The 24363-nt window shown below is 30.2% G+C and overlaps 3 protein-coding genes across 3 annotated transcripts; 1 reads left to right on the top strand and 2 right to left on the bottom strand.

The window, feature by feature from the left end:
• Positions 1 to 5987: 5987 nt before the first annotated feature.
• LOC106775367 lies at positions 5988 to 7358 on the bottom strand. Its single transcript, XM_014662484.2, has 2 exons — positions 6496 to 7358; positions 5988 to 6123 (listed from the first exon to the last, which is right to left on the bottom strand). Exon 1 carries the CDS (start codon positions 7207 to 7209, stop codon positions 6580 to 6582), a length of 630 nt encoding a protein of 209 aa, XP_014517970.1. The 5' UTR covers positions 7210 to 7358; the 3' UTR covers positions 5988 to 6123; positions 6496 to 6579.
• Positions 7359 to 13991: 6633 nt separating this feature from the next.
• Positions 13992 to 17116, top strand: LOC106775229 (mitochondrial pyruvate carrier 4). Its single transcript, XM_014662319.2, has 5 exons — positions 13992 to 14119; positions 14969 to 15067; positions 15345 to 15397; positions 16307 to 16380; positions 16847 to 17116. The coding sequence occupies exons 1-5, from the start codon at positions 14065 to 14067 to the stop codon at positions 16884 to 16886; spliced, it is 321 nt and encodes a 106-aa protein (XP_014517805.1). The 5' UTR covers positions 13992 to 14064; the 3' UTR covers positions 16887 to 17116.
• Positions 17117 to 19457: 2341 nt separating this feature from the next.
• Positions 19458 to 23286, bottom strand: LOC106775150. The gene is made up of 3 exons (XM_014662219.2): positions 22755 to 23286; positions 20308 to 20478; positions 19458 to 19910 (listed from the first exon to the last, which is right to left on the bottom strand). Exons 1-3 carry the CDS (start codon positions 23079 to 23081, stop codon positions 19773 to 19775), a joined length of 636 nt encoding a protein of 211 aa, XP_014517705.1. The 5' UTR covers positions 23082 to 23286; the 3' UTR covers positions 19458 to 19772.
• Positions 23287 to 24363: the final 1077 nt, after the last annotated feature.

The following is a 24363-nucleotide window of genomic DNA, read 5'->3' as shown; positions in this document are numbered from 1 at the left end:
GTGAAACCCAATGTCAATGACTTTATAGAGTAGTAAAGGTCACCACAAATGCACAACCTGTCATCGACAACAATACATGTATATGGATGGTCAAATATAAACTTTATTGATATGCTTAGGTTTTTGCTTGGTTTGATAGTGTAAATTGTTATATGTTGATTTTGAAATTATATGAATGACTATTTTGTAATATTAGCTTATTCTTATGTGTTCTTTTTTTTGCGTTATTTGTTTTTTTTTTTTTGCAATGATCATCTTATTGGTGTGAACATGATATCATGTTACAGTAGAGCAACCTGTGAGTGACGAGAGTGCAAAAATCTAGATAATCAAGCTAGATTGGTTATCTTTATCCTTATAAAAAACTTATTGTCTAAATATAGATGTTCTTAGTCTTAAATTTTTTTATATCTAAAGTTTGAGTTATAGTTATTTTTTTTGAATAATTGTAATGATAGTTTATATATATTTTATTTTTTTTTTGTTAACTATTATCGTTTTATTAAATATATGATGTTTCTTTAATAATATTTAAAATTATTAAAATCGAAAGTTACAATAAATAATATATATACTTATTATTATCTTTATAGATAAAACAGAATTTTCATATCCATTAAAAAATAAAAATAAAACAAATTTTTAATTAAAAATGTTAATGAACACTTAAAATCTACACACTCCTCACCCTCTTTTCATCTCTCTAGTGAAAACCTTGTAATACTTTCCAAATGTTTCTGACTCCTTCCCTTACTTTCTCTTGTAAGGTCAATAAAAAAAAAAAAAAAAAACTATTTGTATTTCTACTTGCCTATTTCTATTAAACGCACCACTATCGTGAATCATATTTTCTCATAATTACAAAAATAATGTGGCAAATATACAATAAAAAATTACATATACAATCATTCACGCATAAAATATAAAGCTTTTAAAAAGCTTAATTCCTTACCTCACACGCTATCTTTAACAAACAGAACTATGTTCTTTACATCTCATAATTTAAATTTTTAGAATGTCATTAATTGTCTATTTATTTCGGACGAAGAACAAATAGAAGTCCGAGGAAATCAAATATTAAAATTGTGGAAAGTAAAAGTCGTCATGAGTAATAAACTTTTATATGAATCGTTTCATTAAAAGAAGAAGAAGAAGAAATCCTTATTAACATAATATTTTATTTCTTTAATATAATTATAACTATGGCTTTATTATAATAAAATAATAAATAAAATAAAAGTTATTATTCTAAGAGATAAGAGTTGAAGGGGCTTTTGAATGAATGGTTTTAAAAGTTGTGCATTAGGGAGGAATAGAATCAAATAATGATTTTGTGCCATGTGGTTTTCCCAATAATCAAAGACACATTTTACTTATTGTGGCTTTACGAATCACCACACACAATGATGTAAGAGAAGACACTAAATCAGCAATGCAGGCCAAAACATATACCTAACTCCACTACTTCCAGTCTTTCTTCTTCTTTTTTTTCATCACATTATGCCCACAAATTCCTCCAATCAAAAATCTCTAATATTATCTTAATTCATTTAATTCAAATATCTATTTTTACAATTTCTTATAAAAATAAAGTAAGCTTCGTTTGTGTTAAAATGCATTAGATGAGTTGAGTTAATTTTGTATTTGTTTATTTTGTCATTCTTATTTAAAATATGTTCAATATATTAAAAAACAACTCTAAGAAAAAAAATTACGTGCAGGTCTTTATTTGTTCACATTGAAAATTAAATATTTGCTTTCAAGAATTACTCTTCACGTCGCTTTATGCTGGTCCTAGATAATTATGTTAATTTTCTTTGCATTGAATTGGTAAGAGGGTTTTATAATATTTTAAAATATGAGTGGCTTTAGGGTTGGAAATTAAGATAAGGAAATTGCTGATGGAAGTGTCAAGTACTTATTAACGAATCTAAACGGAGAAGAAATTTGACCTAGAATACATGAATCACCTTTTAAATTACAGGATTTTCAGAAAATAAAATACATAAAACTGAGTCAGAGTTTCTTCCATTTCCTTTCGCACGGTCAACTCAAACTTAACTACCAAGCAATGCTTTCCTTCCTCATTAATTACTCACTCTTTCTAATTTCTAAATTATTTATCCGTTCAATTAAGAGAAACTATAAATTATTATTCAAATATTAATATTGAAAAAAAGTCTAATATTTAAAAAGGTTACACCTTAATCTATTGATAATTCTTCATTTGTAATGTTAAAATAATATATATTGGTAAAAACAATTACTTGATTTTACTATGAACTTACATATGAATGATCGTATATGGTGACCAACAGAAAAAACGAACTGAGCGGTTGATGTGCAAGAAAGCATCTCATGACCGTTCGGTCCAAACAACCGTTAAGCAAGTGTAATTAAAGTCATAATTGCTACTGTCAAGCGGTTAAAGTTCACATTAATAATTATTAAAAAGTAAATTAATTGGTCAATTTTTTATAAACTCTATAAATAGGGATCTAATGTTAAAGTAAACTTACTTTGACTCACTGTTAAATTATTAAAAGTCTACTACATACAAAAATTCTGACTTAAATGTTAAAATGTATTATACAAGTTATTCCCTTACACCGATGGATCATTTAGAACAAATAATAAGACGAACGTTCAACAAAATGAATAACTCTTGATGCTATTATTTGAGAGGCTAAATTGAAGATTTTGAATTATTAGCTCAATTTAATCATCTTATACGATTTGCCAAAGACGGATAGAGTAAACTGGTTTACTAGTCTGTTTTTTTAAATTAAAAAATAACTTAAAAAATTATGTGCGTGTGTACATATAACAAATCTAAGAAATACAAAATTAAAAAAGAAATAATGTTTCAAGTAGCTAATTCTTCTTCGTACTGAATCGACTTAGTCCATTCTATCCTCTCTCTTTTCTTTTTGTTATACTAAGGGGATTCAAATGGCACATATTCATTCTCACAGGGATTAGAAATATGTTCATAGTTCAACTATAATAAAAAAAATAATAGTTAATATTTCAAATGTATAATACATAAGGAAACTTTAACCAATTATACGAAAAGGACAATTCAAAAACGTAAAATTCTAATTATTATTTACAAACATCATATAATCAAACTTCTTCCCCCACATTACAAACATATAGTGATATTAATCTTTACCAATTTTAAATCGAAACACGTATATGTATGAGAAAATATTGTAATTAATAGTATTTTGTAATTTTCTTGCACATTAATTTTGTCGTGCTGTCTGGTGTCATACTAGAGATATATTGTGTGTGTTTTTGTTTTCACTTTTAGGTTTGTTGTGTTGGGGAAGTGAGCATTAATTTGAAAGAAGAGTAGGAAGAATAAAAAAATAGAAAAGGTGTTGAGAAGGAGACCAGTATTTGGAGTGAAGTGTCCATTTTCATTAAATCAAAGCCTCTCTCTACTTTTGCCGACCTCGTTCTTCGCTACGTCTATCCTATGTTACCATCAACGATAAGCAACTGAGTTAAAAAATTCTCGTAAAATATTTTTATCTTTAAATTGTAAAAAAATATCTATTTATCTTTTTCTATTGTGTTAGAGTACGAATGCTGATTGACAAGTCAGATAATAACTGAATTTATTGATAGTGAAAATAAAAAAATCTAAAATATGAGAGTAGGTTTATTATTTATTTAAAAATAATCAAGACAATTTTTTTTTGCAAGAGGGAACAAAACTACAATTAATGCGAGCGAAATAAATATTTTGCTTATATAACAATTTCAACTAAAAAACTTAGTGCATGCATGAAAAAATAATATATTTTTATGATTATTTTATAAATGACATTTTTCTTCCAAATGAGAATTAAAATGAAAAAATGTATGACCCACAACTTTTTAATTTTATTTTACGAAATTACTCGTAATATAGAAATGAATGAATGCAAGGAAATCATCGAGTAGGAAAATTACATAAATATTAATTCCTGTAAAAGAAATGGGAATGCTCCTTTTGTGTAGTAAAATTGATTTTTCCTTAAAATAAACAGTATAACTCCGAACCTAATGCCTTATTAGCCTCATAAATTGTTAGAAGATTTTTACAAAACTCGGTCTCGTTCATAAAGTATTATTATTTTTTACATTTAAACTAGTTAAATGTCCTAAACTCAGATAACTGTAAAAATGTTTATTTTAACTTTAAAAGAAAACTGAGAATATTTCTGGATTTTTTATTATTGTTTTCTCTATATATTTTTATGTTGTATCTCTATATTTAACTATTTTTTGTAAAAAATATTAGTTAGTTGGTCTAACAACATAAAAAATAAAATAGAGTTTAAAGTTCACATGTATTTTAAAAGAATGAAATTGAATATTTTATTTTAAAATAATTCAATAATATAAATATAATTTTTTGAACTCATTTCATTACTTAAAACACAAATGCTAAAATTTTATCTCCAAGTTTCCTCTTACTTCTTTTTAATTTTTATAACTCATTGGTCATTTGTTTTCATTGGTCATTTGTTTGATGATTATAAATATTTTAAGAGATGACAAAAGTAATATTCATTCTCTAACAATCTAACAATCAATTTTAAGTTTAAAGTAAATAAATTTCTATTTTTTTTAATTATCAATTTATGATATGTTTAAGAAATTCTTTTATATATATCATTTGTGAAATATGCAAATACATATTTTCTATCATTACCTATTTATGAAAAGTAAAATCAAATTTAAAATTTAACTTTACAAACACAATCTACATCAATAAAAAGTTATTCCAAATCAATATAAATTTAGAAGATAATAATCAAATCTTACCTAGTATTCAAATATTATATTGGCATCTAATATGATTTTAATCATTAAAAATAATATATTGTTTTTTCAAAATATGTAAGTACATGAATAAAAATATAATATTCATAAAATAAATTAAATATATTTTTAGTTCTTAAATTTTAATAAATAATTAAAATTTATTTATATAATATTTTAATATATTTTAATTTTCAAACTCTTTTAAAAGGTGTAAGTTTTTAATTTTAAGAGTGAATAAATATAATTTTTGAATTTAAAAAATAAATTAATATAATTTTTATTAAATTAAAATTGAAATATATATTTTTTCAATTTTAAAATGTTGAATATAGTTTTTTTTATTTAAATTTGATATATCTTTCTAATATTTGTGTTGTTTATCTTATTTAATATTTTTTTAATATTAATTAAAAAATAAGTTTGATACATAAAAATTAACATAATTAAATAAAATATTTATATTTATTTATTTTTTAAATTTAAAAATTAAAACATGTCAAAATTGTCTAAAATATATTTAATCCTTATTAAATATACTATTGATATGAATGTTTATTTATAATCACCAAGAAGGCGATTATTACAAAATCTATTTATTAATAACTAAATATCAAATATTAACTAAAATTTCAATTTAATAATCAAACCACGATTTCTTTGAGAAATAGCACGCCTAGATATTCCGACTAAATAGTCCATTCCTATGTTTTTTTATGTAATTTTTTATCATCTAAACACGAGTTGGAATTATGTCTATAACTAAATTTATTAAATAAAGCCCCAATAACTAAAAAGGCAAAACATACCTTAAAAAACCGAAAGGAAACCATTAAATAACATTTTGATAAAGTTTTATATCTTCACAAAAAAACACCAGTACATGTCTGCGACTCTGCTCTCATTCCAGCTTCAGTACCATCTATAGGTTGCCCCAGAAAATGCAGGTTTTTTCAGTATAAAATACTTTCATTAATCAAGAACAAATCTGTTTTACCCAGAGGACAATACATCATCCAAAAAGTTTCACAAGTTTAAGAAATGAAATTGTTTTTTTACTTCTTTGGTTTTTTTTTTTTTTTTTTAAATAATGAATATACAAAGGATTGATTTTCCATGACATTGTCTTGTATTCACTGGTAAGTTTCACGAGGAAAAAGAGATAAAGATAAAGACCACAAAAAAGAAGAAAACTTCTTGGAAGACACGAATTGGTCAAATTCAAATTCTACACATTAATTAAGAAAAAGAAAAATCTAAAAAAAAAATAGTCATTTTTGACTTACGGATGTACCAATTTGCAGCCTGTAGAAACAAACAGGGCATCATCATCAGTGAGTTGAACGCCGAAATTGATCAATGAATACACTGGAAGGAGAAACAGCTTTTTCCTATATTTAATTTTCAGCTCAACTAAAACGAATTCAAAGCCAAAACTTGTATTCAAAATAACATCTTAAAAGAAGGCACTAATCAGTTCCCCAGAAAATGGAAACAAGATGAAAAAAAGAAATGATTTGATTGAGAGATTATATATAACAAAACTCTAAACCCTGAATCACAGAAGAACATTGAAACATTGCAGGGTGGTAGCGATTGATTAATGTACAAAAGCAAAAATAAAAAGGAACAAGATAAAGTAAGGGAGGTGGTGTAAATATTAAAATCTAGACCTACCTTTCCTCTTCTTTTCTCTTCCTTTCTTCATTATCTAATTTTCTTCTTCATTATTATCTCTTCCAAATTCATACATTCATTCACTCACTGTCCCCAACCGCCCCAAATCCTTTCACCGATGAAACTCACAAACCTTCTCACCGATCCTTTCTCCTCAACCGCAACCCCTTCACAACCTTCATCACCACCGCCACCGTTACCTTCCACCACCGCTTCCAACTCGGCCGAGTCGTGAGTCGCCAGACTCGCCAACTCGGACCGCTTCAACTCGCTCGAATGCGCATGCTTACTACTACTGCTACTGCTGCTCCCCGCTTTCCTCTGGTTCCTCTTCTCCTTCTTCCCTTTCCCGTTCTTCTTACCCTTGTTTCCAATTTGAGCCAACGAATCCTCGTACGCGTCGATGATCTCGTGTATGAGCTGGCGATTCGGCGACTCGTCCCACCTGACCCAGTAGCTGGTGTAGCAGCCGAAGCAGCTGCAGTTGAAGGCAGGTGAATGGGCAGTTTCCGCGGCGCTTTTACGGCGGGGGTTGGCTGAGAAGGTGGAGGAGGCGGCGGCGGATGAGCAGGAGATGAGATAAGAGAGAACCTCCCGGTCGTCCGGAGAAAGGGCGGTTGCCAGAGTGAGTATGGCGGCGGGGAGGAAAGCGAGGTGGTCGGAGATGAGCGGCGGTGACGGGTGAACCGTCCCTTTATGGTAGAGCTTCTTCATGGTGATTGCGTTGGTTAGTCTTTGTTGTTGTTTTTCTTATCTAACGCTGAACAGAAAGAGAGAGAAAATGGGAGAGGGGTTTGGACTTTGAAGGGGTTCTTAATCAGGGTTTTCTTTTGGTATTGGAGGAGTTGGTGACGTAGATTTTGGGTTAGGGAAATGTTCCCCTGCGACGCGGCATTCCTCTATCTTATCACTCACTCTGTGTAGACTTGGTATTAGGGCACTCTTGTCCTTCTTTTGTCTCTTCCTTCTCAATTTGCTCGCTTGTACCCTTCTCTTTGTGATCATTACACTGTTCTTACTCTCACCCTCACTTTACCTTTTTTAATTAAGCTCCTCCACTTTCTCTCAAATCACATCAGATTTACTTTTTCTTTTCCTAATTCAAAAATTCAATTAATTCAATTTTCATAAGGATTATTAATTATAAAATCATTGGGTTACTTTTTCTTTCTCTCACATCAAATTTATTCAATTCATAAACACTGATATTTTCTCCTGAAAAAATGCTCGTCTCTAAAATATCAAGTTTCTATCTGTCTATTTGCAGTGATATAATGTAACAGACGAACAAAATAAATACTGAAGGCTAAAAATAATATTAATCTTCACTTTCCATTCAAAAAGGTTAAGGAGAAGAAAGTTTCCAATTCATACATAAATATAATAAAATATCAATATCTCTCGTTAAAAAAAGCAAGAGTATACATTATAGAAAATTGAAGATACTTTATAATAACATGCATTATTTGGATAAATAAATTTATAAGAATTAAAAAATTAAATTTTATGAAAGAAAATTCACTTCCTTCTCTCTTATTTTATACAAGGGAGCATATATATAATCTGCCATTCTAAGTTATGTTATGATAACAATGGCAGCAACTTCCGGAAGTACGTTAAATGATGAATTAGGGTTTTGTTTGGTGGGATTGGTTTGGCCTATATAAAATCTATGACGGCCTTTTTACTCCCTCACATGAACTTGTCACCTCAATTATTATTATATGGATTGTAAATCGTTATCGGCGTAATGCTTTATCACAAGCACGGATTATTTATCTTCTCACATTTTTCCATGAAACCAAAATTTGTATTTATATTATTTCAGCTCGTAACAAGTAATCTATAAAACCTATATAAGTATGTGGAAATATTTTTAAAAGTAGTGAATTATATATTATATATGTTTGAGTTTTAATTTAATTTCGTATTGAAAGTTAGGGGTGAAAAATAATAACTTTGAGTGGGCATTGTATATTAAAGGAATTTGGACTAGTACAACAAGTTGTAATGAAAGAAAAAATAGACCAAGGAGATAAATTTAAGAAACAAAAGCGTGTCAATAGAAATTGCAGAAATTACTTTAGGTAATTTGAAACATATTTTTCAACTCTTTTCTCTCTCCTTCAAATAATTATAATTTTCATTCTTCAAATAAAGTTATAACTTCTAACTTTATTGTAAATGTTAAGTGAATTTGATGATGGTGATGATTTGATAACTTATGCGGGTACCAAGGGATGAATTAGAAAAATCAATGTAAAATTGGTGTTGTAGGTTATTTTATAAAATCATACGAGTGTTTTTCGAAAATTTTGATTCGATACTTTTATATAATGTTATTTAATAAATTAAATTTATTTAACGTGAATTATTAGTAAAAATATATTTTTATATATATTTTAAAGTGTTTATACATTCATTATTCGAATGAGTTTAGTAAACAATTTGTTTATATTATGAATCAAAGTCTCAAAAAATTTTAAATCACTAAAAACTCTTTTAATATGGATTTCAACCAACAATGCTTTTTTTTCAATAATATTATTTTTTGTGTTTTTGTTATTTTTTCAACAAATGAAGATAATGGACGAAGAAAAAATAAATTAGCACGGAGAATGGAAACGAATAATCTATATAAATGTAAACTAAAATAAATTATCAATGATAGAAAAAACCATTGATAAAGTAGATCCATTTTTATTATTAGTCTAAAACTTGTATATTAATATATAAAGTAGTGAAACATCAAATGAACGAGTCAAGAGTTACTCTTACATTACTCCAAAAATGAAATATCAAATATACAATAATAAAATGTGTTCGAAGTTACTTTCACATTTAAACTTAATAAAATATTTTGAAAGCTGTGAGATCTTACATCTATTTAGATTATTTGTCGAGGTCAATGCTAGTTAGCATGTTCGATATCATGGGTATATGTGATATTGCATTATTTTCATAGTAAGATCTTTTAATTTTTTTACTGACTTTCCCTACACACACACCCACACACACACACACACACACACACATATATATATATATATATATATTATTATCATTATTATTTTAATAGAGAAAAAAATGGTAGTGTAAGTATTAAAGACCAATTATAAATATGTGTTCGATTAAAGTGTAATAAAAAAAGATAATGATATTTAGACAACATTTTTTTATAACATTTTAACATTGATTACGTGTCAATCTGTGATTGGTCAAAAATTACTCCATAATAATTATTATTATTGATTGTGGAATAATTTTTGACCAATATTCAAATGTTGTCAAAAAAAACTGTTGCTTAAATATCATTATCCATTAAAAAACGATATTATTAACTTTGGATGGTTACACATGATTTTATGAATATACACACATATGTGTGTCTTATAAGTATACACATGTGTGTCTTTTATTTAATAATAGTTCTTAATACAAAAATTTAAATTATATAACGATAACCTTATTAATATATAATCTTACTTAGCAAATCTTAAGTTCAAAACAATAAAAGTTTACTTTTTATTTTGAGAAATGCCTCTCATCACATCACTTGTCAAGCCAACCATCGCTTGTAGTTATAACAAAACCAACATAATTATCACACCACAAAGATTATCGTTTTTATGTTGGAAATACTTTATTACATCTAAGATGAATTATCTTTTTTCAATTATTGTCAATATAATTTTTTTTTGACAATACATGATAAAGAGAATATGTACTCATGATAACAAAATAAATAACTATTCAAAATCTTTATAACTTATTTAAGTTATAAAATTTCAAATGACGATAATCATTATTAAAAAAAATAAATTATTTTAAATATTATATATATATATATATATATCAACTTTTTTTCTTCATTAATATTGTTAAAATTAAACTAATTATTGAATTTGATGAAGTATTTATTTTAAATTAAATATTAAACCAGGCTCTTTTTAATATTAATAAAGTAGTGTGTGATAACTTTTTGGCAAGTATACCAAATCGTTACAAGTAATACAGTGGATAAGTAAAGTATCATTCTCCCAAGGGACTTGTGCAACACATGACAATTCTTCCTTTTATAACTCAATTAGACATTAAAACATACAAAACAATACAAGAAACTATTTTTGGTATTTTATAAAACAGTTGGTGTGCCAGGAATTGGTCTTTGACTAACATTACAGTAACATCCTGGATAAAATACGTTCTCTGTTCAAGCATTCACATAAGCGTATCTTGATTTAATTTCTTAAAACAAGTTCTAAAATTATCTATTAAATTATTAATTCCTTAAATAATTCAACAGATAATTTTGCATTAAAATCAGATGTTTAGAATGACCAAAAGTACATAAGCTATTCCTAGCATCGTTCCTTTTAGTTTCTTTTATTACGTTTCTGGTTCTAAAAATACTTCCCAGTACAAAAGAACCTTTAAAAAGAATTATACTTCCGTATAATCTAAAGCAAGTCAAGAAAAGAACAAGAACAGAGACATATATTGCACAGGAAATTTACATTAATGTATCGTCATACAACCAATTCCAATGAACAGAAAAACTAGCCTCTCCTAGACATCTAAAACGTACTCTTTACAGCAATTTCTTGCAGAAAGTGAAGTCTTGATGTCTTGAAGGGTCTCCTGACGGTCTTCTCCAGTTCTCCAGAGCGTTCTTCTATTTTTCGTGTCAGGAGATCCTTTCTGCCTTTTCTGTCACGTCTTTTAAGAGCCAATTAACTTCCTTAATTCGCTCAGCGCACAAGAGTGTGTGCGCTGTGCGAATTTATTTTAATTCCTGCAATGTTATTCGCTGAGCGCACAAGTATGTGTGCGCTAAGCGAATTTCAAAATTTCCTTTTTTTTTCAACTTCTCTTATTCACTCAGCTCATAGGTCTTGGTGCGCTGTGCGAATCTATTTTTTCTGGCTCTGCAAATTTGGCTTGCGCTCTGCGAGAATTGGTTGACATATTCCCATTTATACATCTTTTCCTGAACAATAATTTACTTAACAATCTACTTCCTATTACAACATTTCACTGAGTAATAACATAAATAATTACAAAATTAAGATCATTCATAAGTGTAAAAACATCTGTTTTTCACACTTATCAGTGTGCTACGTATGGATAAATATAAAATAACTAAAAAGTAAAAAAATAAATAACTAAAATAATTATTAAAAGTAAAAATGTGCTACGTATGAATATTTCTTAACCTTATCTATATGTGTTGAGAAAAAATTATTAAAAGAAACAGAAGTTACTTCACTATCTTCAGTTAGAAGTAAACAGATTGCAACAAAAAAGTAATAGGCAAGATTTTGCCTCCAATGAGGATAATTTCATAAACTACATGGTTTTTTTATCAAGTGAACTATTTAGTGAAAAAGTTTTTACATACCTTTGCCCATTTAACACGTAGTTTAAAGATAAAATAACTATAAATGTTACGCCCCGGTAACTTACAGAGATTGCTGACTGCCCCCACACATTAACACAAGGCTTTCCTTTAAGCTACCGAAAAGCAAATGCATTTGTTGATATGAGTAGCCAAATCAATTCCTTTAAGCTATCCTTCAACTGTATAGTCCCATACCTATACAGTCTCTAGATCCCTCTCATTCCGGTCTATGTTCGATTCGTCCACGTGCCCCTTTCACTGGAAGCCTGCCAGGAACTGCTCCTTGTCTGTGTCCCTGCACCATGCCTCTTGCATCGGCGATCACTCCCCGCCCTCAGTGTCCGGGTGTCACAATAAATATATTTTTTTAAAAAAAATTAAAAAATAAGAAAATATATTATTAAACAATATGTTAAAATAATTAATTTATTATTGTAATTATTATTAAAAATTGTCCATTTATAAAGATAAGAGTACAGTGTAAAAAACATGGGAAATCAATATTCTTACCTATGGTCAAATACTCAGACTGTGGTCGGTTGAAAGTATTTCCTATTACAGGAAATAATTCTTGGTGATTAACATAATTTTATCTCGGAATTAGTGTGGTGGAAGAGCGGTCATCCCATTTATACTTTTTTTTTTTAATCTTATCATTTTAAATTTGAATTAAAAACTACAAATTAATTTTTGTTTAATTTTATTTGTAAATGATTGGTTATGATGCATTTCAGTAAATATACATTATCTAATAATTTTAGCTCTAGAAAAATGATAATATTTTTGTTTCAAAAAGAGTATAGCACATTCACCTAGAGTATACTAGTGATTAATAAATAATAACATTTTATTATAGGTTAAGAGAATATCAGTATACATTAATATAAGTAGATATTGTTTTAACTTATTTATAGTTTTAAAAAAATAGGTTTAATGTCTATTTTGGTTCCTATTTTCGGGGTTTGTTCAAAGTGGTCATCTTTTTTAAAAAGTTTACTAAAGTGTTACTTTTTGCAAAAATTGTGCAAATTAGTCCTTTTTGTTAACGACATTAATTCTGCTAACGGCAAAACTGCGAGCTCGCAAATATTTCATGACTTGTACGAATAAAATTCGTTGTAGTCTTCATATTGGTTTAAAAATGTTTATTGTGGTCCTCGTGTTGGTTTGAAAATGTTTATTGTGGTCCCCTTTTAAAAATGTTTATTGTGGGTGTTTTAGGAGCATGCAGCCATGCTGGAATGCTCGATCAAGCGCTCACCTACTTAGAGACAGGAAGCGGTTTCACAAATTTGTCAATGAAAAATGCTCTTGTGGAAATTTTTGTGGTTTTCTCTAAAAGCAGCTAAAATTTCATGTGTTGCAATCCAAAACTGATAAGTTCTTCTTTCACATCTCCACAATTACTAATATAACACGTGAAACTACACTGATAAACTTCAAATTATTGTGATTGTAGTTTCCCAAAAGGTTAGCGCATGGATTACTAGATCACACGTGAAATCTTTAACATGTATTAAACAATGTACAAATGACTTACTCTTCTAAAATGACATGATGATCTTGGCTCCGCAGAACATGTGAGACATCAGATTTCTTTAGTTTACTGACACGTTTTTTTTAGTAAAAGTGGACCACAATAAACATTTTTAAACTAACACAAGGACCACAGTAAACATTTTTAAACCAATATGAGGACTACAACGAATTTTATTTGTACAAGTCATCAAATATTTGCCAGTTGGCAGTTTTGTCGTTAGCAGAATTAACGCCGTTAGCAAAAAAGACTAACATGCACAAATTTTGCAAAAAGTAAGACTTTAGTAAACTTTTTAAAAAAGGAGGACCACTTTGAACAAACCCGAGAAGAGAACCAAAATAGGTATTAAAAAAATACTTTATAAACTATTAATTTATTTTAAAATTTTGGTTTACTCCTGCAAACCAACATAGGTCAACAAAAGAAAAATGTTGACCCAGTTTAGGCCACGCGTCGCATTGTAATTGGCTGCACTTGCATAGTGGATCTCCAACGTTGTAGATGATTACGGGTAAATAATAATACTGTTTTGTATATAAATATAAATATTTTGTTTCCTTTCTTTGTGGCAGTGATAGAAACTGAACCGTTTCGCTCTCAATCAAAGGGAAGAACAAAGATTCAATTCATGGCGGCTGCAAAGCTTCAAGCTTTATGGAATCATCCAGCTGGGCCAAAAACCAGTGCGTAGTTTTGCATTTCGTTTTGTGGGATCCGTTCGTGTTTTTGTTCTGTATGTGCTGTTCTCTGGCGGTTCCGATGTCCATTGTTATGCTGTTGATTTTTTTAATTAATCAGCGATAGGGCTGGCTTAGATTACGAATTTTGATTCAATGATTTGATTAAAGGTGACGTGCATTGTTTGGTTTATAACCTTATATTATATATATTTTTTTAAAATAACCTAATTTGGCTCTGGGCTGTGTCTTGAGAAAAAGAGATTTTTGGGGTGTGAAGGGTTACACAAATGTTTGCAAGATATTTGGATTGTTGGGAAGTTGGAATTCGTCTATTAATTATATCTCTGAACACCAGGGGAGTGTTGGGTAGATAAACTTGATATGAATGGATTGCAAAACTTGATTGCTCTTATTTTGTCATCTGAGAAAAGAAGATATCAGCAAACAAATTTTTGCATGAAAATGAGATGTTGTTTTGAAGGATAAAATCATCTCCAAATATCAACATTTTGTAAGCATAATTTTTGCTGGATTCTTTCAATTAGCTACAAATGTGATGCTTTTGTCACCTTATGATATGAACCTAAGGAATACAGTTGAACCTAAATTGATCATGTAAATGAAGGTAAATTAGCTTTGGAGTTACATTTGAAAAGATGAAAATTGTTGAATGCAGTCTTGTCAATAATATGCATAGATTTCCTTGTGTTATATACAAGTTTCCGTCATTATTTTCCCCTAATTCAAATTGTTGTCACTTTTTACGTTTCTAGTGAGCATGTTATTATTAAGCATTAGCATTGTCATTGTCAACCTAAGCAAATGCGTGAATTAACCACTTACTCTGTGCAGTTCACTTCTGGGCACCTACCTTTAAGTGGGGCATCAGCATTGCTAACATTGCTGATTTCTCTAAACCACCTGAGAAACTTTCTTATCCTCAGCAAATAGGTAAGCATGTAGATAAACAACTAAATTTACTGCTATCTACTTTATAGCCCTCTGACTCTGACTGTCCGTCTCCCTCTCTCACACACACACTCGCACTCCCCTGTGCTTTTGTTTTTGGCTTGTATTTGATTCTTATGTATACACGCAAATGTGCATGTTTGGGTTCCTCAAAAGGTGAGGATATCACTTTGTATTCAAGTTGCTAGCAGTTTAAACCTTGTGCATTGAGTTTCATTTACATCTATACTTTACTAAATTCTTTTTGGTTTTTATGCAGCGGTCGCTGCTACCGGAATTATCTGGTCTCGTTACAGCACAGTTATCACTCCAGTAAGTTTGGCTTTTTTAGAGACGGATTCTTTTGACTAGTACAGTAAATGATGTGGTTGCACAATTTTATCTTTTCAAGTATTGCAAAATTACGACACCAATGAGACTATATCATGCAATTTGGATTCTAGCCTTAAATTATCGACTTCGTGGTGAAATTGAATCATTAGATGATTGTGTAGATTGTTTAGACATTCTTTTTCTTCATAAACTTTTGCATCTCTTAGTCTTTTAACCTTACTTTGGTTCTGCAAATTTTCTGTATATAGAGCAGCTCTTCTCTCTCTGGCCCCCTCCCCTCATGCGCTTGTGGTGCACGCAAACCATTTCTAGCTTAAAAAAGATTTTATTTATCAGGCTGTGTAAAAACTGGAGCAAACAAGAATTCTGTTTTAGATGATGGAGTGGAATGGAAAGATATCAGTCGTCATTGTTTGAATTGTTTAAAAAGTACATTTGCTCGGAGCCTGATGAAACATGTTGCATTCCGTTCCATACATCTATTTTCACCCCTCAATCTGATGAAATATGTTTCATTGCATTGCAATGCTATGGAATCAATATATCGTTCACTAGCTTTGTTACCGTTCCTTTCATTAGCTTTTAAAATATCTAATAAAAGAATGATAATTTTGTTATATTTCGGTCCTCAATTTCCATCTTATTCCACCTATCATAGATATCCAACCAGTCATATACTCAAGTTAATTCTGGGACATGTAGGCACTATTTTTATTGCATGGCTGTTACTTTATGAACTTTTGTTTACTGGTCATACTAATCTGCTGAAGAGAACAGTGAAAAAAATGGAAAATACTTCAATAATGTTTGTTTTTGGTGCTGGGAAGGGGGTGTACAGTGCAGTTTTTGCATACTCCAGAAAATTTATCAGAATTATTTGTGTTGCAGAAAAATTGGAACCTGTTTAGTGTAAACATTGCAATGGCAGGGACAGGCTTATACCAACTCTCACGAAAATTGCGGTACGGGGTATTTTTTTGTTTTAGTTTTGGATGATTAGAGGGTTCTAGACAGATTCTTCCTCGTGTGATAAAAAGGTTGTATACACACCTTGTCCTGTGTTGGGAGGGGAAAATCTCCCGATACACACTTAGATATTTTTCCAAAATTGAAGAGAAAAGAACGAAGAGTAATATTATTTGTGTGGGTCAAAACCCACAATGGATTTAAGAGTAAAATTATTTGTGTGGATCACGTTATGAGTGTGTATAGTGAGATTTTCCTAACACCCTGTTCCTTAAAGTAGTTGGAACCTCATACACCAAGCCATTAATTTGATCAACAATAATAAAGTGTAGTATTGGGTTTGATTTATCGGAAAAACAAAAGGCAACAGGGAGGGAAGAAACTCAATTACATATTCAAATGAAACTCTGCTTTGTGATAATCTCTATGACACATCATATATTAACTTATGCTACTTTCCAGGCATGATTATTCCTCTGAGGCGGCTGTGACGAAAGAATGATGCTAAATATTTCATCTTTTTGTGTACTTGGAAGCTGATGCCCAGGCTGTAATTTCAGTTGTTCCACATATAATTGTATTTATACTTTTGGACATGCAGTTCATTTTTAGTTTTACAAGTTTCAAACTGTTGAAAAGTATTCTCACTTGTGTGCTACTGTATTTGACTGTGGTAAAATAAGGGAACCAAGATTAGCGGGCAACTGAATACAATTTGTTGTTATAATTATCCATAGGTCTTATACCAATCTGTCACTTGAACCTGCTACAAGAATTTGCCATAGGTTTTCTTTTGAAGGTAGTTTGTCATATATATATAAATGTGTCATCAAGTGCTAACGTAATTAGCGTAAGATGATATCGTGTGACGCCTTATAATAATGATGTGTTTATCTTATTTTCAAGATTTCATGTTATTAGTACTGATGTTATATCATTTTTATTTTCCTAATTTCCTTTATATTAAATAAAAGTAAATATTAGATAGAGACTGAAAATTGAAATAATTTATAGAATTAAAACTGAAAAGAACATAATTTGCATAAACAAACAAAACAGTGATGTTTGTAGGGTTGAAAACTTATTTATGATTTAAATTAGATATTAGTATGATATTCATGATTCATATCAATGGTGACGGGTCAAACATGACCAGTTGAAAAACTTTAATTTGATATATAGGTTAATAGATCACGTTGAACAATTAAAAATATTAGCACGAGTTAAAAAATGGACAAATTTAGCATGTTCGGTTTACAATAAACTAATGTTACAATACCAACAAGTTTATATATAAAAAAATGAATTGTCTATCACTTTGCATAGTCTGACACACTTTGCATTCTTATCACCTTCCAAATTCAAAGGGTTTATTTAGCCTTCTGGCATTATATAAAGAAAACGTGTGTTTGTTTCTAACTCCTGGTTAGTATCAAAGTCATTTTTTGGGTGTGTCAACTTTATGGTGAAATTTTAGAGAAACTTGATGTCTTGCATAAGCTAATGAATATTGGGTGTGTGAGAATATTAAGTATGCCAATACAAATGAGAAAAGTTTTATTCAAGCAATTGTACAAAAATGGCAACAGTTTATTATTTTATTACGTCATATAATCCGTACGCTGCCTCGCCAATTAACGACAAGGACCTAAAATTTCGGACCAACATAACATAAATGTTTTTATGAAATGAAAAGTGAGAACATAATGGCGATAAAATGATATTTAATGCTAGTAGTAATAGTATCCTGTGACTGGCAATACCAATAAAATAAAATCAGTGAAATGAAAATGATAGAGAATTACCAAAAGAGACTGAGCATATAATTATTCTCTATTTACAAATTCACAGTCAAACAAATAAATAAAGAGTATGTTTTAAACTCTTTAGACAAAAGTGCCCACTTTATTCAAAAGCGTTTGTTATGAATGTTTAGTTGAGTGAATGGAATTAAAAGTCTTTTTTATTCTCAAAGACGACAACAAATTCTCTTTCCTTTTACAATAAATTGAAGAATGCCCATTACAAAGCATAATCTGTTATTGATGTAAATATGATTAATAATTTACTTTGCATAAAAAACACATAATTAATTATATGATCTAAAATTAAAAAACCAATTTGTTTATTTTTTTAGAATATAATACTCTAAATAGCTATGATACGATAGGATGTGATTACTATCATATTATTTTCTAATCAATAGTTTGGTGTAGTGATAGGATACAACTTTCTTAACCTGTCGTCTATTATATCTCTTCTCGATAGTATTAATTCTTTATCTTCATGGAAAGGAGTTAGGTTAGAAGATAATAATAGTATAGGATAATTGACTTTCTTCTTAATCTTTTATCACTCACCTCTAATATAATCATTATCATTACCATTAGTACCATTGTTAGGCTCATCTTTTATCACCGTAATTGCTATTTCTCCTATATTATTGTTATACACATAGTCTCATTACCTTATATACATGGTCTTAACTATCATTATTATGCTAACTACCATTGTAACAACTAACACTACCCCGTCATTTATATTTATTAATAATATTACCACTTATATTCTCTATTATTTTATTCATCATTATTATGCTTATCATCACTAATATATTTTTGTTATCACTTTTAGTGCTGTTATTATTATTTTGGTTAATGTTTTTCATATCCTTATTCACCATGCTCCCACTTTTATCTTATATGAAATGAAAAAGGTGCATAAATTTAGGGAAAAGAAAAACAAATTTATTTATTTTATCTTTTTTAAACCAAATAACTTTAACTTATTTAAGCCGATTGATTTCTATTCTTCACGTATTTTCAGTCTTACAAATGGCATATGCTTTTAAATTTGGTGGATCAGAATAATATTCTACTGTATACGAGCACAAAAATCAATTAATCTAGTAAGAAAAAAGATAAAATAAACTCAAACCTTACCTAGGAAACCTAAGTAATATAATTTCAATTCAAAAGACAATTATTCAATTCCAGACATCAGAAACAGTTTTTTTTTTTTTTTTTTATGAGGAATCTTAATTTCTAAAAAAATCCAATGTAGCTCCACACGATTGAAGGTTCAAAGTCCAGAATATCCTATTTGAATAAATATCTGGACAAAAATATGTCCAATGATTGAGAAAATGGGTACAATATCCGTTCCTCCAATACAAATTACGGTCAGAGCAGCAAGGACACTGAGTAAAAAAATCCACATTAAAGCCATATGCCGTTACAATAATCCAACCTACGATAACCATTGGTTGAACATAAAGCCAGGGGACAATGCCCTTCCATCAGACCAATGTATACACTGAACCTTTTACGTTCTTACCAACCGGAGAATCATGAGACCCCTGTTCATGTTTCATTACCACTCAAGTTAACTAGCGTTGCTGGCCATCTCTTGTTTGATTAGGTTTTGAATCAGAATCATGTTCATCTTCGTGTGATGTCAAGCCCAAACTTAAATCCAACGTGCTTTCGTTCAGATCTTGGCGCACCACCTTATTTTTGTACTGAGACTGAAAAAGATGAGACCAAAGTCACTAGTTTTACATATTATTAAAACGAAATTGCATCAAGTCCATCAGTTGTGTTGTGAACTTTAAATTTAGTAACAGAAAACATATTTGAGACATGCAGACCACTGAATTGCATGATAGTAATGCCCGATCCTTAAATTTTCAAATTGCCTAATGCTAGCTTGAAGCATAAAAAATGTCCAAAATTTAAAACGACAGATGAGAACCATCAATCATCATTGTCAAATTTTAACTGCATAAATAATTCCCATTCATCAATTTATGTGGGTGTAGAATAGCTTGTGGGCTGCAATTATTACTTTGTAGACAATACTTTATAGAAATGGAAGAAATGTGGAGAAGCATTACGTAAACAAAGAAACAGGCAATGGTTTACCTGACTTTCTTCCATTGGAACATCATTTATGTCAGGCTTTTCATCCAAAGTTTCACCCTTGCGAGCTGACTCTGCTGCGCCCGAATCAGTATCAGTTGGTTTAGACTCATCAAGCTTCTCAGCACCCTCATTTTCAGCGGCCTCATTTTTCTGCTCCTCTAGTAAAGCAACCTGTATCATCAGACCACCCAGGTTATCACCCCTTGCCAACTTCAGTGCCATTGGACAGAATAGTATCAATTCATTATCAATACTAAAAGCATGAAAATTTGAACAATTCATCAATAGTGCCAAGGTGTGACTACAAATGACTTCAAGTACACCATTGAAGAAAAGCTCTGGCTAGTACAGCATAGTTATTTTATAATGTTGAGCATGATTAGTTCTGTGACAATTATACACGACAACTCAAAGACAATACTAATTTCAAAGCAAAATCACTTTGTTCTGCTAATGCATTCATAGGAAACAAGAATCATGTTGCACACACCATTTTCCAACATTAGAGTAAACTGTAAAACGCCCCATGCAACATCATAATAAACCTACAGCAATACACCACAGAATCATGTCCGAGAATACTTAATGAGAAGAAACAACTAACTTTTTGGACACAATATAGCTAACTGCATCAAGATCACCAATCTGAAATCATACCATTAATGCATGACAAAAAACATACTTTAGATTTAACAAACTACAAATGCATCTAGATAATTAAAAGAAGAGTGAACCTCCATTTTAGCCCTCATGACTTTTGGAACATCAAGTTGGCTATTGAAAGATTATTAAATCAATTTGGTTTTGACATCAAATCTATACCATAAGTGACTGTTTATGAGAACCAGAAAAATTTATGCCATTGCAAAATTGATTAGATAATATTTTGAGGAAAATATTGGGGCTTCATGGTTAATAATATTATGTTTTGCTGGTTGTCTGACCATTGTAATGCAATACTAAAATAAAAAAAAAAAAAAAAACTTATAAATAAATTATCAACTAAAAATCCTACAAATGTTAATCAAGAAATGATATTATATTACAACTGTTCAGAAAATAAGGGCAACTATCCACCTGTAGATGAATGCATGTTTGCTTCAGTTAACTCCTCACAAATAATCACTTACTTTTGTCATTTTCATGAGAAAATTCTTCAAAAGAAAAAGATTTCTCAGAAAAATGTTGTTTCCAATCACATGCATGTTCAGCTAAAAACCATCTTCCAACAAGGGAGGTTGCATACCCCTGTCCCAAACAAGAATATAGAAACAAATTATTGAAAACCAATTTGGCGTGTGCATAGTCCTCACAAAATGGATCCCCTTTTCCATTAAACTCTATTTAGGGCTACAGATAACTATAAAAATATATCCTTCCTTTCCTTCACCATAAAAGCATTCTTGCTGTCCAACACTTTGGTTCTCACTCCCCTTTTTCTTATTCATAGAACTAAAAGTCAGATATTTGAGTGATTGAGAAACATTATCTTATGCCCTAGTGTTGTTATTTTCATCTATCATTGCACACTTACAGTTATCATTTATTTCTAAATCCCTGCCTTGGACAAAACAAACCCTGTTTTCTGAGTTTTCTCATTGATTACCTTCATTGTATCATCTCTAATCACCTCCAGTTTAAGAGTAAATTCCCATCTTTAATTACCATACTTCACTCCATCTTTGGCACATTAAAAGTATAGTGAAATTCACTTCTAAAACAAAGAACTTGGACACTTGGGATAGTAGTAGAAAGGTGGGGTGGGGGATAAAAAATCATTATTCTTATCCACGGTTCTAGTTTCTTCAGTTTTTACCAACTGATGACTTATAGAAAGATGGCAGCTAATTTAACCTCTCTCCCCAAGAAATTATTTTTATAAGAGTTAGAAAACTAACTTGTTATATTTTTGTCATACAAAAAACCAACATAATAAAAATGCATCTTCTTGATCAGCTGATTGGTAATCCCACTTAGAACTTTACCTCGAAAATTCAAATACTCAGATACACTTAAATTCATATGGAGCAACCACATTCCGTTCAATCTCAATATAAATTAAATCCAACCAATTTGATTGAGTTTCTCAACATCCCAACAGGCGAAACTTAACCCGTAAAAAGGAAGAAAAGAAAGCCACTTTTAGAATCAGTTGTTTGTAATCTCATTGTTCCCGCATTTCCTATCATCCATAACCTTTATAAATAAAATTAATTAAAAAAAATTAATATCAGGAAACAAGTTTCAATCCTGCTTCGTGAAGAGGGGACAATAAGGAAACAAGAAAAACCGAATAAGACACAAATTATCAGGACATTGTAGTCACTACTGCAAGCAATCCATTCCGTCCAATGTAAAACAACACTTTGCCAACATATCAGTGATGTATGCATTAAACCCTAAGACAAAATAATTAAAAAGCTAAGGGAACAGTGTAATTTGAATACCGGAACATATTTGAACTTTCTCCGAGGCGGTTCTTCAAGCTGTTCCGGCTGTGCATCCTTGGTGTTACCATTGGCGGTGGCGGTGTTGGAGTTGTTGGTGGTGGTGTTATGGCTTTGGGTGATAGGGGTCCACTTGTAGAGGAGAAGATGAGAGGCGTTGGAAGAATGAGCGTGGTTGTGATTGTGATTGGTGTTGGAATTAGAGGAAGCAGAAGAGGGTGATACATGGACCCATTTCTTCTTCCACTTCCTCACCGGTCCAGTGAACACCGTAGCCGGTCCATATCGGGTGGAGGACCGCCCTAATCGGGCCCCAACTCCCTCCATCTATACCAGATCTGTCTCCGATACGCCTCCACCCCTCCACCAAAAGAAACACCCGCCTTTTTTCAGTTTATTTTTTCTTCAGATAATATTTTGATTTTTGTTGTAATTTTTCTTCCCTACAAAACCCTCTCCTTCTTTCCCTTTCTCTCTCTACATAAAAACAAAACACTGTCTTTTCCTTACCGTCTGGATCAGAGATCACCTCTCCTAGTTTATGCTGTGGCCAATCAGGGCCGTCCCTAGTGCCTATTCATGATACTGAAGCGGGTCGGGTTAGGTTTATCCACCTTTCCTAATTCTTGTGTTCTCATATCATTTTTAAAATTGAATTATATTTTAATATATTCAGCAGTTTTAACATTATTATTATTATTTTAAAACTTCAAACTGACATAAGCAACCAGGAAAAATGATAATTTTAACCGTTTTATATAAATATTTTATTCTAAAACTAACAACTTTGAATCTTAAAGCAAAGATATATGAAGTATTTGTCTAATGAACTGCCTAATAATAGTTATAAAATATTGTTGATAAAAAGAAGCATGCATACACAAAATCTGATACTCCTTTTCAGGTATGCTAGTACAAAGACATAAATCATAGTAAAGAAATAAGAAAGAAAAGACACATGATTGTTTGGTTGATTTGTCTTACCCACTGAACAAATATACCATTTTTGGGTTTTCATCCATATTTTACTATAAAATATTACCAAAAAAAATCATGTATACTTGTCTCTATAAACAATGTTTTCACAAGTTTTTTATACAAATATTGTCAAGCTTTATCCATTTACTAATATTTTGCAAAATAATTAAAGATTGTCATTTTGTTTTAAGAAAATATAACAAATAAATAATATCAAAAGTAAAATCTTTAATATTTGTGGTTAAAGTTGCTTTTTGTTCAACCATCCATAATGATATATATTAGGTTTAATACCTATTTTGGTCTCTCCTTTGGGAGGGTTTGTTCAAAGTGATCCCTCCTTTTTTCAAAAGTTCACTTTAGTCTTAGATTTCGCAAAAACTGTTCAAGTTGGTCCTTTTTGGTAACGGCGTTAACTTGCGGTAGAGTTGTCAAGTGGCTAATGTCTGATGTTGTGGCATTGTTATTTGTTTTAAAAAATAATTAATGATGACGTGTAAATGAATATAGTTAGGGCAAAATAAAAAATTGAATTAGGGGTAATTAGGGTCAGAAGATTGATTGAATTTGGGGTAATTCGAATTCGATTGCGATTGGGATTGAAATTGGGGTTAGTTTAGGGTTCGTCAAC

This window comes from Vigna radiata, chromosome 10 (assembly GCF_000741045.1).
Source record: "Vigna radiata var. radiata cultivar VC1973A chromosome 10, Vradiata_ver6, whole genome shotgun sequence".
NCBI classification, from domain to species: Eukaryota; Viridiplantae; Streptophyta; class Magnoliopsida; order Fabales; family Fabaceae; genus Vigna; species Vigna radiata.
Note: the sequence above shows the minus strand (reverse complement) of the source record. Positions and strands in the feature narration are given on the sequence as shown.

What these genes read in the sequence shown, in the direction of transcription:
- LOC106775367 (XM_014662484.2), bottom strand. Translation starts at nt 7,209, where the DNA reads ATGAAGAAGCTCTACCATAAAGGGACGGTTCACCCGTCACCGCCGCTC.
- LOC106775229 (XM_014662319.2), top strand. Translation starts at nt 14,065, where the DNA reads ATGGCGGCTGCAAAGCTTCAAGCTTTATGGAATCATCCAGCTGGGCCA. An exon ending in TCCAGCTGGGCCAAAAACCA is followed by an intron (nt 14,120 to 14,968) that starts GTGCGTAGTTTT and finishes TACTCTGTGCAG; the next exon opens with TTCACTTCTGGGCACCTACC. An exon ending in ACAGCACAGTTATCACTCCA is followed by an intron (nt 15,398 to 16,306) that starts GTAAGTTTGGCT and finishes TTTGTGTTGCAG; the next exon opens with AAAAATTGGAACCTGTTTAG.
- LOC106775150 (XM_014662219.2), bottom strand. Translation starts at nt 23,081, where the DNA reads ATGGAGGGAGTTGGGGCCCGATTAGGGCGGTCCTCCACCCGATATGGA. An exon ending in GAAAGTTCAAATATGTTCCG is followed by an intron (nt 20,479 to 22,754) that starts GTATTCAAATTA and finishes CTGATGATACAG; the next exon opens with GTTGCTTTACTAGAGGAGCA. An exon ending in TTCCAATGGAAGAAAGTCAG is followed by an intron (nt 19,911 to 20,307) that starts GTAAACCATTGC and finishes CATCTTTTTCAG; the next exon opens with TCTCAGTACAAAAATAAGGT.